Here is a 14318-nt window from a genome sequence, read left to right on the forward strand (position 1 = left end):
ATTAATGCAGTCCACCAGTATTTCTATATTTGTATTAAAGTGCCTGGTGAATACACTCCTGTAAGATAGTTAATAATTTTTCTACACAGAATTTTTTTTTTTAAATTAAATTGTCTCATCTACCACATTTATGTAAAACACTGTAAATAAAGAGACAAGCCTTGCCCCAAGGGCTTATAGTAAATCTCATAAAAAGTGTATATAAAGAGAATATTTTTGCTGTAACTTATGCATTATGCCATCTTGCAGTCTACTTGCTTTTTCGGGGTTTACATGTCTAGCACATTTCAGAATGCTATGTCTATGTACCAGCACTACATATTTTTCAGCCAGTGCCGAGGTACTATGATCTAACAGACTGAGCACAAGATTGGGGTTCAGGAATAGAGCTGGGCAAATAATTGGTTTTTTCGGTTCTCTGGCAGTTCTGGAAAAAAAAAAGTTTGCGAATTGGGTTGAAATAAATTAAAAAATGTAGACAAAAATTATGCAAATCAAAACTAGTTTGACCCAAAACATTTTGTTTCTAGGCATTTCTTAAGAGCTAGATTCACAAAATGATTGGAGCAGGAAAGGGTGTTGATGCTGATCTCCTGATAAAACTTCTAGCCACTGATCTAAGTCCCTCACGTGAGATGTGGGAGACCCAGGTTTGAATCACCAATCTGGAGCAGAGATTTGAGCCCAGATCACTCTCCTCCCAGGTGACTGTCCTCACCACCAGACTATAGAGTTGTTCTCTCTTTCTCTCTGGCCCAATTTATTCAAGCATTTTATAAAAAATGGAACAGCTTTAGTAGGAAAATATGAGAGTGATGCAGCCCAAATGGTTATGGCACAAAGCTGGGAGGGGGAGACCTGGGTTCAAATCATTGCTCCAGCACAGGAAACTCAGGTTCTAACCCCCACAAACCAATTGAGTGCACTAAATCACTGGGATAAGAGTTATAAAGGGAGACACCAACCCCACCACCTGCTACTCTTTTTCACCACATTTTGGGAATCTAACCTGAACATTTTTTTTCCTGCCTAAAACTATTTGGTGAATGTGTGTCAAATTCACAAATAGTTTGGGGTTGATCAAAATGAATTTTTTTGACAAATTGTGTGTCAAAAATATTTCGCCCAGCTCAACTTGAGAACTCTTAGAATGCCAAACTGCACTTCCCACATGGCTTTGTTTAACATCTTCATCTCCTCATCTTGAAATACTTTACCTCCCTTAGAGGAATTTTGCAAGGGCTGGTCAATTAATGTTTGGTCATCGCTTTGCGAAAGTTAAAATGCAGGGTTAAGTATGATTTCTGCACAGATATAACCACTTACCTGCCCCAGGACAGGAGAAGGTGATGATCCGGTAACAGTGGCTGGGGTGAAGGCTGATCTCTGCCTCACCTGCCCTGCACTTGGAACAGTCAGAGAAGGTTGAGCTGCCCACGCATCCCAATTATCAGTCTCTGGTTTCTCACTGGTGCTGGTTGGCCACCTGAAAATAAGGCAGACTATATAATCTTCATTTTTGATTGCAGTGATTATTGCATTCTGCTAAAAAGAAAACTTGCTCACACCCAAAATTTCGCATGAAGACACCTCTGGAGTAAACAGAAGTGGAACTATTAGAGCCTTAAGAGTGAGAATGGGGAGTATGAATTTGACGCAGAAAGGGAGGAGGAAGTCAATGACCCATCTAGATATGGGGAGCAATCTGCATGGAACACCAGGAGAGGAAGATTAATATATTTTATCAAATGCCTAATTAAACTAAATCTGCTTCATAGTATAGAGTGCCCTGTTGTTGAAATGTTATTGTATAGGGACGTGAGTAACAGGGTGGGGAAAGTAAATTGTATAGTATGCATAGTATTCACTTAAAACTTGAATAGTTTTGTCTTGAGCTACTTTTGTTTAGGTAGGGAAAAAATAAAAATAAGTGGCAAGTTCAGTTTTAATTTTCTTATATTATTGCTTTTTCAGAAAAAAGTTGCCCAGAGAGCAACATAGTTTAAATGATTCTTTCAGAACTATTGTGCTCTCTTGGGTAAAAACTTTTTTAAAGCACTGTGTGTTAAATACTCAAATATTTCAGTAAAATACACACTTCTAATTGTAAAACACCTTATTTCATTAAACAAAATAATTAACCAATTATTTACATAGTAGACTAACCTGTCCTGATAAAACATACAGTATTACGTTTCATTTATATAATCTTTGGGACATGAAACTTGTCTTATATGTATATAGCATCAGGCACACCAGGGGAGTACGACTGTATAACAATACATTGGTAGACTTTAGCAGCAGCATCATCATCTTAATGTAAAATACAAGCTGGTAACAATGAAGTAAGAGAAAGTGTCAATTCTGCTCTCTCACATATTTGGTTTATAAACAAATGAAGGATGACATGCTGGGATTCCTGCTGTAAAATAATTCTGAATATGGTCAGGGAAAAGGGCCAGATGGGCAAGCTTTTGTACTTGTCTTCTTGATTGCTTAAGAGGATATGGTGAAACTACCTTCCTGCAGGCGTCTAAACAGACCAGAGTTCCTGAACACACGCACGTCATGAACCTTGCCCGGCCACCCGACGTAGATGTTGGTAAAACGTCCCCTATGGTCCACCAGTGCTTGCAGCACCATTGAAAAATAGCCTTTGAACTGGGAAGCCTAATTTAAATTTTAAAAAAGCCACAGAAAAAAACCAAACAAACAAAAAACTTTTGCAGACTATCCTGTTAAGGAAAAAATGTTTACTGAAGGGAAAAAAATTACGATGGGAGTTGTGTTTTACTGAAGATGAATAATCCTTCCTGATTTACAGTGTGCTGTCTAATTTCCTGCAAATATCTCATTTGCCAGGTTAACTACTGACACAATCTCAATGGATGAGAAATGTAATGAATTTTAACTGAACACAAATTAACTGCTTGAAAACCCACAGTACTGGTTTGTGATAACCACCAGCAAACATACGTTGAACTGAAGTCGGCCCAGTTGTTGGTGGCTGCAGTAGATTCTGTTGGAGCTGGAGCTGCTGGAGTTGGGGGTGTTTCACGCAAAGAAACCTTAGGTGCAACAGTAGTGTCAACTACTGGTTTCACAGAGGTTGGAACTTCGTTGTCAGGTATTTTCTCTGCATAGTTTGCAGGGAACCATCCAGTCTTTCCCTTCAGTTCTCCTCCAAGCCACCCAGGTTCTCCAGTCTGGCTTTCATCCACCTGTAAGTACATTAAATCACAAGGTTCAGAAACATCAGAAACATTTTTACTTAAAAATCCAGCTGCCATTCATAGTTGATTGATTTTCTCCAGTTACTGGAAACTCAAAGTTTTGTTACAAATAAAGGTGTCATATGGGCAAAATTGGATAATTTTTTAATATTCAGCTATTCTTTATACAGCATACATAAATGTGTAATGGCATGAGTACTATAATGCAAAGTCATCCTTTTAATAATTAATACTTTCCCAAATTCAAATATTTGCATGGGATGGAAAAAGAAAAAAAAATAAGACTGCCTAAATCTCAGGCTACGTCTACACTTGCGCACTTCCCTGAGTACTTGTCCATATACTGCTAGAATATGTACCTTGTACCCACACAGCATCCACATATTCTGCCTGCACAGGGGTATATGCTGCGTATGGGCATATAGCTGCATCCATACTGCCCCTTTTCAGTACATGACAGTAGTGCTATTTCAGGGTCAGCGTCCTGGAGTCCTTTGTGTCACAGGAGATGCTCTGGGAACCGCTTCGCTGCGTGTTGCCAGTACTGGCAACACATAGTTGCTGCCTTCACACATTTGGCATCAGCAGCTCTTGGTCATCTCTCCCTTTTACCAAACTGCGTTGAAGCCAAGAAGCAAGCCCAAAATGTGGTTCTTCTCCTGCTACTGCTTGTGGGATTAATGTTCATGCAGTCCAGTACCAGATAATGGATAGAATGGGTCAGAAAAAATTGAAATGCTGAAGACAACTGACCAAAAGGGCAAACAAATATTTACTAAGCTTCCAAGGAACAGATGTGTTGAATGCTGGGATTGCAACAGTATACTCATGGGTGGACTGCTGCTCCTAGTCACAGATAAACAGCATAGTGTGGTGGGACCACATCATCTGGGAAACCTGGGATGATGACCAGTGGCTGCAGAAATTCTGAAAGAGGAAGATCTTCATGGAGTTGTGCAAGTTGCTTGCACCAACCCTTCAGTGCAGACCACTCAGTTTCAGAAATCCATACCAGTACAGAAGCAGGTGGCTATCACCCTTTGGATGCTGACAACACCTCATAGCTATCGGTCAACTGCAAACAAGTTCACAGTTGAGAAGTCAACTGTTAGGGTGACTGTTGTACAGATTTGTCATGCTATCAAAACTGCAATCTACCCATGGGTGGTTGCCATAATTAAAGTCCCTCAAATTAGAGCAGGATTTCAGAGGATGTGCTTTCCAAACAGTACAGGCACCATCGAAGGAACACACATTCCAATACTTCGTCCATTAAAAGGAGCCAGTGAATACATGAACCAAAAAGGTTACTCATCACTCATTCTCCAAGGCTCAGTGAACAACAGAGGTTGGTTCATGAACACCTATGTTGGACACAGGAAAGGTTCATGACAGCAGGGCACTCAGGAGGTCAGGACTGTACTGCGAAGGGCCTTCATTCCCCAGAAAAAACTTGATTGTGAATGGTTTTTCTGTCCCCACAGTTATTTTGGGGGACCCCGCATACCCACTTCCAACATGGCTCAAAGCTGTACCCCAACATTACCAACCTAAGAAAAAGCAAGTGCAAGTACAGAGTAGCTGCAAAATGGTAGCAGAATGCACTTTTGAGAGTCTGAAAAGCTCGCTGGTGATGCCTGCAGACCCATCTGAAAGCCAGTGCAGTCAATGCAGTTCAGATTAGCATGGTGTGCTTTACCTTGCACAACATTTGTGAGGCTAAAGGGGAATACTTCCAGAGCGAGTGAGCACAGGACAGTTCTGGCTTTCAAAACCTGCACAGACAGCTGGATCCCACCTACATGCACACTGCTCCTGTTCTCGAAGAGCAATGGAGATTCGCAATGTGATTTGCTCGCACATTGTGGATCAGGATGTAGCCAGGTGACTTGGAATTGTGCCAAGGAATGACTTTACAGAATCACTGCAGACACTTCTGCAAATCTAGAGTAAGGATGGAAAAATTCTTTTGCATGGAAGCTACTTAATTTGACATAGTAAGGCTTCTGGTTGCAACTGTCCCTAGACTACTCCCCTCTACGGCTGACAGATCACTCTGCCTTAGGCCACGTGTTGACTTTTTGCATGTCTGCTACTGTTTGTATCCCACACTCTTCAGTTAGCATAAAACAATCCATTATTTCGGCCTTGTGTTGGGCCTATCTTTGCCTCAGTTCTATTAATTCACAGCAAACACTGAAATAAATGGACTGCATGCTTGACTAGTCCAATGTGACTTTGCTGCAGTGCAGAGCAAAATTTCCACTGCAGCAGCACTGAATACCATGTTGAGATGGCATTCTGAGTGACATCATTTGCACTCTTCTGGAATTGCTAAGGTGATGACTGAAATCAATAATAAATAAGTTCAGCAATAATAGGTCACAATCTGTCTTTTTAACCTGCTAAAAAAGGGCTTCTTAAAAATGGACCACACTGATACAGTTGCCTAAATGACTTAAATTTTTTTTGCACAAGTAGATGAGAAATATACAAGAATGATTTTAAAAATTGATTAAAGGTTTCTTTAAGCAGAATTGAAAACTCTACAAATTCTTAAAACAGTACAAATCATGAGGATGAAATTTCCGTTTCTTCAACCAACATTCGCTTTTTTTTAAAATATTCTATAAGCATCTTTTTACACTTTACAAAAAATTATGATTTCCCAGCTTTATAGAGGGTAGGTGACGTGTTTAAAAGTTTAAAGTATAGCACTGTATAACTTCAAAGAAGCAGCTTTTGTAAGACTTCACAAGAAGAACACTCAATGACAAAAAAAAAATTAAAATCCAGTTACCTCTGGCATTTAATCAGATTGAAAACAAATGCCACCATTATGTATCTTTTTTCAACCATATATTCTATCTCCCAGAACTCTATCCATTTCTTTTTAAAATCTACTTTCCAAAAAGCTGACTTTCATCTTAGAAGATGAATGAAACCCCTACTACTACTCAGAATGTAAGATCTTCCAGGCAGTGATCATCTTCTTAAGTTTGTGCAGTACCTAACACAACGGGGCACAGATCTCTAGGCTCCGACATATTACAAACAACAATAATCGTCTCCATCGCCATCAGTTGACAAAACTGACTACAGACTACTATGCATTATTATGAAATTGCTTTAGGCTCTGGGCAGAAATGGAGCTATTTGATCCTGAATTACATTTCTCTAATACCCAGGCCACTAAGATCAATAATCCTAGTGTTCTTCATGGAATTACTTGCAAGTTCATTCCAATACACTGAAGTACACAGGAGATGGTTAGTGCCATCAGAATCTTCTCAGGAACTTCAGCTTGGTGCTAGGAGAGGGGATGGAAAGATGCCCAACCCAAAGGAAAACAAATGAACTCATTAACATTCACTCCGCTAGAGAAATATCCAGTCAAAAGGAAAGATAAACAGCATTCCTCCATACAGAGTGCTAATGAAATAGAAGTTAGAAATGTATCAGTTTGAGAGGGAGCCTAGAATGGAAGGGGCTGTCTAGGTTCAAAAGTATTATCAATCCAAGACAAATGCATGGTTAAGCTGTAGGAAAGGCTGTAAATAATTATAAATACAATTTATACAAAAATAATCTTTAAAAATATGTTTAAAGTTTAAGGAACATGGAAAGCCAAAAACTCCAAGTTAAATGGTAAAAATAAAAAAGTTAAACAGAAAGAACATAAATAAAAAGTTTATTTGACATACTTTAACTCAACTCTCATCTGTATTCCCATCATGCACACAGATTCAATGGGAGACCATGAATATATAACAAAATATCCCAATATTAGAGAGAGCCAGCATCTGTATCTGGTACATACTTCCTGAACCCTTTGGTGATTTGTCTACCCCCTAAAAATTAAATGCCCCCTTCCACACTGGTCCTGCAGTTCCACACATATATTACAGCAAAGATGAAAAATGAATTTAAATTGCCAGAGAGTTGTAGACCAGTTAAAGTGCAGTTCAGTCTCACAGGGCAAACAGTGTTTCAACCAACTCTTCAAACCATGTTGCAGCCCTGTTAAAGCCCAAGGTGGTAGCATGGTTCAGGAACATGGTAGCACACAACCTAACTCTTGTCTGCACTGTCGGACTGAACCGTGCTTTAACTGTGTTCTCTCAAAATATTAGCAGTTACAAGTGAGGCAGGATTCCAGTTGTAGCTATATAGTGCTCACCAGCCAGCATGGACCAATCCAAATCACAGTGCTGTAGGCCTTCATCTACATTAGAACATGATTGTTATAAGCTCGTTTTACCCCAGTCCATACTGGTTGGCCTAGACAAGCTGAAAGTTTAACCAGAGTTTAACTTGCATTGAAACGGTCATAAGGCCAGCCTATATAGCAGGGATTGGCAACCTTTGGCCCATGGCCCGCCAGGGTAAGTCCCCTCGCGGGCCGAGCCGGTTTCTTTACCTGCCACATCCGCAGGTTCGGCCGATCGCAGCTCCCACTGGCTGCGGTTCGCTGCTCCAGGCCAACGGGGGCGGCAGGAAGTGGCGGTCAGCACATCCCTTGGCCCACACCGCTTCCAGCCGCCCCCATTGGCCTGGAGCGGTGAACCGTGGCCAGAGGGAGCTGCGATCGGCCAAACCTCGGACGCGGCAGGTAAACAAACCGGCCTGGCCTGCCAGGGTGTTTACCCTGGCGGACCGCGGGCCAAAGGTTGCTGACCCCTGCTATATAGGATCTTAGACATACCTTAACACATAAGCTTGCAAACTGTTACTCTCCAAAAACTATAATTGACTTACACCTTTTAGAAGCATGATATGGCCATTTTTTTTGAATGCTTAAGTGATGTAGGCATTTAAGAGCTTAAATAACTTTAGACAATGGGACTTACGTCTCTCAAAAATTTTACCATAGATAAATGGGAAAAAACATGTAACTTGACAGTGACAAAGCTATATTTATAAAAATGTATTAAAAGATTGTGCAGACTTCCTAACAGTTATACAGCATACTACCCATTCCCTTTTAACCTCCAGCAGGAAAGCAATGATTTGAAAGTAAGGCAGAATTATAACACATTTCACAAATTAAGCAATTACTAAAGAGCAGGAGAGCAATCTCACTAGAATCAGTTGTTAGCTCAGAGTAATTAAAGATATTTAAATAAAAATAAGCCAAGGCCAGACGAAGCCTAAAGTCATGTACAGGTGAATGCAGCTTATCCAAAACGTGATCTGAAATTTAGAAGTGTCCCCTGAAATCAGAATACTGATTTTCCAACATTTCATTATGTTCCCCGAGCCGTTTAGTAAACTGATGTTTAGTCTTCCTCAAGCAAAGCTCAGTGTATGCCTGTACCTCTAGCAAACATTTTATTCCCTGAGATAGTATTAACTGGGTTATTCCATTCTCCAATAACCTACAGAGCCCCACATGACTGCATACTTCCTCATTTGACTGATGACTTGCCAGACTCACTTCTTTACTAAAGGATAAGTGACAACATTTCAGTGAAATTATTGCACTTCAATTGGGTTTTGGGCCTCTTCCTAAATCATTCAGTAATGCCACAGTCCAATCTTCATGATGTCATGAACACCAGATTATGATATTGCTGAATAAATCAAAAAGGAAGAAAAGGCTGATCAGAGCTTCTTTTTACTAATGTCTAGATATCATTAAGATATGACAGTTTAGAAAGTTCATTTTTCCAAAACCCAACTGAAGTTTACCAGGGTGTGACAGTTTTTTTTTAAAAAGAACTCATTATGATAGGAAGATCAAGTAGTGAATTAAAGTCATAATGCTTCTGCTCTATAGTTTTTCATAAATTAACTAGATTTTTACATAATATTTTTGTTGAGAATTTTTTTTAAACTGTAAAATGACATTTGCACGTTACAATATTAATATAGCTTATTCCAATTATTCAGATATTCTTAAACATTAATAACTATAGTTAGTGACAATTGCAGTTGCACTCTTTGTAATTCCTAAATCTTTTAAAAATTGTAAGTTATACTTCCACAGTATTACTTAAGGCTAACACAACAGTATTTTAAGGTAGATTTATCCCCGTGGTGCCAACCACTACAATTAAAGATGCATAAGCATTTCCATTCCATTTACACCCGCAACAATGTTTCCAGTTGCTTATCGTTTTCTAAAACTTCCTTTTTTCAGACTGACATTTTCTCTACTTTGTCCCTGCCTGAAAAATTAATTTTTAAAGTGTTTCAGCAAAACAATTCAGCCATTTTTAAGTAGGGGAAAATGCTTGAGAGGAGAAGTTATTGTATGAACAAGTAAAAAAACCTATACTGGATCATTATGACAAAGTAAAAATTGTAGAAAAAATATATTATTGGAAAAACGATCATGCAATTAAAGTTTATAACAGCATACAGATTGTGACCTTAATGTAGTGATTTCCTAACTCAGAGTAAATGTTTAACATCACATTAATTTAACCATAACAGTCTCTTAATATAGTTGAGTTTTTTTAAATTGGAATTAGAATAGTTTGCATTGTCTTAGTACTACAGTTTTAGATAGGCTTTATAGCCTAAACAAATCTTTAATACTCTGTTCTGACCTCCAGATACAGCAACCATTCTCAGAAGTGAGTATGACAGTGATGATTGTGTCACTTATTTGTCTTGAAGACCAAATGTTTCACTGTAGACTAGTTGACTTTGGGAACCTGTTCAGACACTTTGGACTTCCCTGCCACAAAAAAAACTCATTTAGAGCTGAGTTATTATACTAAGACTGATACAGTTTGCTCATCAACTTTAGCTATACCTTGCATTATAATGAACTTTTAGAAAACTGACCATTATTCTAATCTTATCACATTACATCCACCAGAATCCCTCCACTGCTGACAGGACAGTCCCTGAAATCTAACCACCAGTGATCAAACCAGCAGACAAAGTAGGTACCATCAGAGTCCTCAACCACGATGACTACACTGAGGCCAACCGACAACTCTCTGACACTGCCTACTACAAAGAACTCAGACAACCCCACACCCTAATTAACCCATACATTTAAGGATATCATCAAATCCTTCCCTCCAAACAACTCCAAGAGAAATTCTACAAACTCATCCCCCGTGAACCCCTTCTATGTGCTTTCCAAGATACACAAACAAGGGAACCCAGGCAGACACATCATATCTGGCCACAGCACTCTTACTGAAGTAATATTGGGACTCATGGAAACCATCCTCAAATCACTCAACACACAAAGGGACAAATTCCTCCAGGACACAACCAACTTCCTCCACAAACTCTACAACATTAACAACCTCCCTCAGAACTGTTTGCCTCAAATATTTACAAGACAATGGCCAACCCTCAGATATGCATCCCAAACACATTGCCAAACTCATCCATTTCATCCTCACTCATAGCAATTTTACATTCAACACCACCACGTTTTGTCCAAATCATGGGAACACCATGGGTACTAAGATGGCTCCCCAATATGCAAAACTCTTCATGGGCCAACTTGAAAAATTTCTGGACAAATCCACCACAAAAAACCTGAAATACATTAATGATATTTTCATCCTCTGGATAGATGACAAACTCCCTCTGAGATTTCTACCACAATTTCAACAACCACCAAACATCCACTAAACTCTCTGGAACACTCCCACACCAGCACCAACTTCCTGGACACCACAATCAGCTTCCAACAATGGAACCCCAAACACAACCATATACAAGAAACCCACAGATCACTACACCTATCTCCATAGATCCAGTAGACACCTGAAACACACCAAGAAATCTAATCTACAGCCAGGCACTCAAACCACAGAATATGCTCTTAGGAGGAAGTCCAGGATATACACCATAATACATTCAAAACTGCCTTCACCAAACAAGGACATTCCAGAGAAGTAGATCGCATCATGGAACAGGCCACCCAAACAGAACCTACTTCAAATACAGAAATAACCGCCTCTCGCACCCCACCCCCCCCGCCAAACTGTACAGCCCTACTTGTCACCTACCACCCCATACTGGAACCCATACAGGTATTATCAAACAACTACAACCCATATTCGATGGGGAGCCCATCCTGAAAGAAATCTTTCCTGAACCCCCTCTTCAAACCTCCAAACAACGTCTCCCCCCAAACTCTCAAAGCTCAAAGCTCCCCACACGCTAGGACACACCAAATGAAAGCAGTGACAGACCCTGCCAGAAAAACAGATGCAAAACCTGCTACAATGATCAACACTCTCCACAATACACTTTTCAAGATCTCCGGGTTCTACACATACCTATCACAACATATCGTTTACCTCATCCAGTGCACTAAATGCTCCAATAGCAAATCTGTGGGTGAAACCAGACAATCACTACGCTCTCAGATGAACTCACAGGAAAATGACAAGACACAAAAATGTCACATCTCCTGTGGTGAACACTTTTCACATAATGATCACTCTATATCTGACCCCTCAGTCCTCATCCTCAAAGGAAATTTGCACAATACTTTTAAAAGATGGCCTGGGAGCTTAAATTCATAACTTTGCTAGTCACTAAAAATCATGGACTGAATAGAGACACTGGATTTATGGTTTAGCACAACAATCTATAACCTGCTAACAACCTCCCTTTCTTCCCTGTGCCTTAGAGATGTGTTAACAGGCAATTTCACCTTGTATGCTCCCTTGAAATGTGTGCTATTTATGGTAAACTGTTCTATTTTGTATTTAGCTATGACACTCTGAGTAAGGTCTTGTCTTCATGTACAGTGTCAGAGATGCACAGGTGCAACTGTACCACTGTAGCACATTAGTGAAGACACCACTATGCCAACCAGAGAGCTTCTCCAGTTGGTGTAGTTAATCCACTTCCCTGGCAGTAGCTGAGTCAATAGAAGTTCCACACCCATGAGCAATATAGTTATACTGACATAGGCCAGTCCTACACTACAGACCTAAGTTTCCCAGACTAGAAGAAGAGCTCTGTGTGAGCTCGACAGCTTATCTCCCTCACCAATAAAAGTTGGTCCAATAAAAGATATTACCTCACCCACCTTGCCTCTCTCATTATTCTAACAGCAGAGATAATAAATGATAGCATATACTGTACACTTCAGTCTTTACAACTTGTGTGTAATACTTGTGGAATATGTAAATTCAAGGTTAGGTTGAATAAAATACTGGTATAAAAATAGAAGCAGAGATGTAAAACAAAGTACAGTTTTCCAAGCAACATCACACTCTTCTTACCATGACTATGTCACCTGGCTGAATAGTGATTTCATCATGGCTTCTGGCTTCAAAAGGATACAATGCTCGATAATATACTATTTTTACATCCTCCTGAGCAGAAATAGTTAGTGGAGCTTTCTCTATATATAGAGGAAGAAAAATACACATTAAAAACTAAACAAAAATGTTTGTGAAACACTTTAGAAGAAGAGAGGTAAAAAAAAATGAGAGGCAAAGTGTTAATTATCACAATGCCCCTGAGAGGCAGAGTAAGTACTATCCCCATTTTACATAAGGGGAAATAAGCAAACAAATAATTAAACTTACATTTTCTCTCTATTTTCTCCTTTAGCACCACCTATTTAAAATAATATGCTTTTAGCTTTTATGAAACACACAGCTATTTATATAGAAAATAACTGCATTTAAAACCATGTACAATGATTTTACAACTTTCCCTGTTTTGTTTTGAAGCACTGAACTGACATAATGGATTAACTTGATCAGTAAGTTCCTGGTATAGATGGTCATTATCCATATAGTGACCTTTTACAGCCTCATTAAACTGCACCTGGAAAATACTATACGGCTGATGGATAACATCTACTGTATTTATTCCCCCTTAACTGGTTTTAAGTTTTTTTCCAAACAATTTGGATTTTTGTTTGTTTTTTTAAATTGTATATGACTATCTAGTTACATACTGTCTCTACTTTGAAGGATCCCAAAGCAGATGTTATAGACTAGCATACAAAATGTACACGGGGTGAAGAAAGTTATTTTTTGAAGTGCAATTTCACCTTTAAAAGGTGAAACATGGCAACATTATTTTATCTCATTGTTTTGAGAAATAATAGTTTGTTGGAGACAAGCACCAGTTTACAACTAAATTCTCTTCTCCAAGCTGCATGGTGCATCTCATCCAGTCCCCTTTACTCCCTATGTGACTTCTATTAAATTCCACACTTGTAGGGAGAGCAACAGCGCCCAGAAGAGATCTGTGATGCAGAGTGGACAATGTAAGCCTTAAACCATTTATTTAAACAAGATTAGTGACTTAGTTTGAATACAGAATATCCAACATATGGAATAAGAAGACAGGACATAAGGAGGAGGAGTCTATGTTTTAGCAGCTGTATGCAATAGATTTCCTTACTCTTCCATACCTGCACTTGACCAGGGCGCCTGGATGGCTGGCTTGGCTGGCTCTTGATGTTGATGGAAAAGCTTATTCAGTTTATCTTGCATTTCCTGTTTGCCCTTATCCTCACTGTCTGTCTTCTTGATTATTTCTTCCCTTTTTGGCTTTTCATCTTCCTGAAGTTTTTTTTGCCGCTGGTGCTCTTCCTCCTGTTGCACTCGATCAAGCCACTGTTTATCCCTTTCCTGGATTCGTCTGTCAATTACAATTTTTTTTAAAGCAGACAAAAGGGAAGTAAACATAATATTTAGTTTTCTTGTGAATATGTGATTCATGTTATTAGCTTATATAGTTCTATTAATGATGATGGGAAATATCAAGAACACCCACCCCATAGCATCTCCTTACTGCTGAAAAATCCCAGAAGACACGACATTTTGAAAACCCTGCCAGTAGAGCTCAGCATCTAATGAAGAAGAACCATGCTAGTGACTCAGCCAACTAAGAGACTACTACTAAGACTACAAAAAACTGCATTTAATGGCAATCAGAGTAATTGCCCAGAAAATATCTAGCACCAGGATAGTATAACAATTTGACAGTTAAGGCTGCAACTCAGTTCTTAATATAACCCTATATTTTCAGCCATGCATATGAAATCTGTGGGTTTACTATCGGAGTTCTGCAGAAGCACCTCTAAGGAGCAAACAGTGAAAAAGACAGTTACCTTTTCTGTAACTGGTGGTC

At 39.3% G+C, this 14318-nt stretch overlaps 1 protein-coding gene across 6 annotated transcripts in view; it reads right to left on the reverse strand.

Moving 5' to 3' along the window:
• ITSN1 (intersectin 1) overlaps positions 1 to 14318 on the reverse strand; it is a 200795-nt gene that overhangs the window by 68940 nt on the left and 117537 nt on the right. For all 6 annotated transcript variants that reach the window (XM_039503267.1, XM_039503244.1, XM_039503261.1 and 3 more), the window contains 4 exons: positions 13597 to 13826; positions 12449 to 12570; positions 2977 to 3221; positions 1327 to 1486 (listed from right to left, as the gene is read on the reverse strand). In XM_039503267.1, the coding sequence (XP_039359201.1) occupies positions 1327 to 1486; positions 2977 to 3221; positions 12449 to 12570; positions 13597 to 13826 (757 nt within the window). The remainder of the gene's footprint in view (positions 1 to 1326; positions 1487 to 2976; positions 3222 to 12448; positions 12571 to 13596; positions 13827 to 14318) is intronic.

This window comes from Mauremys reevesii, linkage group 1, assembly GCF_016161935.1.
Source record: "Mauremys reevesii isolate NIE-2019 linkage group 1, ASM1616193v1, whole genome shotgun sequence".
Lineage (NCBI taxonomy): Eukaryota > Metazoa > Chordata > Testudines > Geoemydidae > Mauremys > Mauremys reevesii.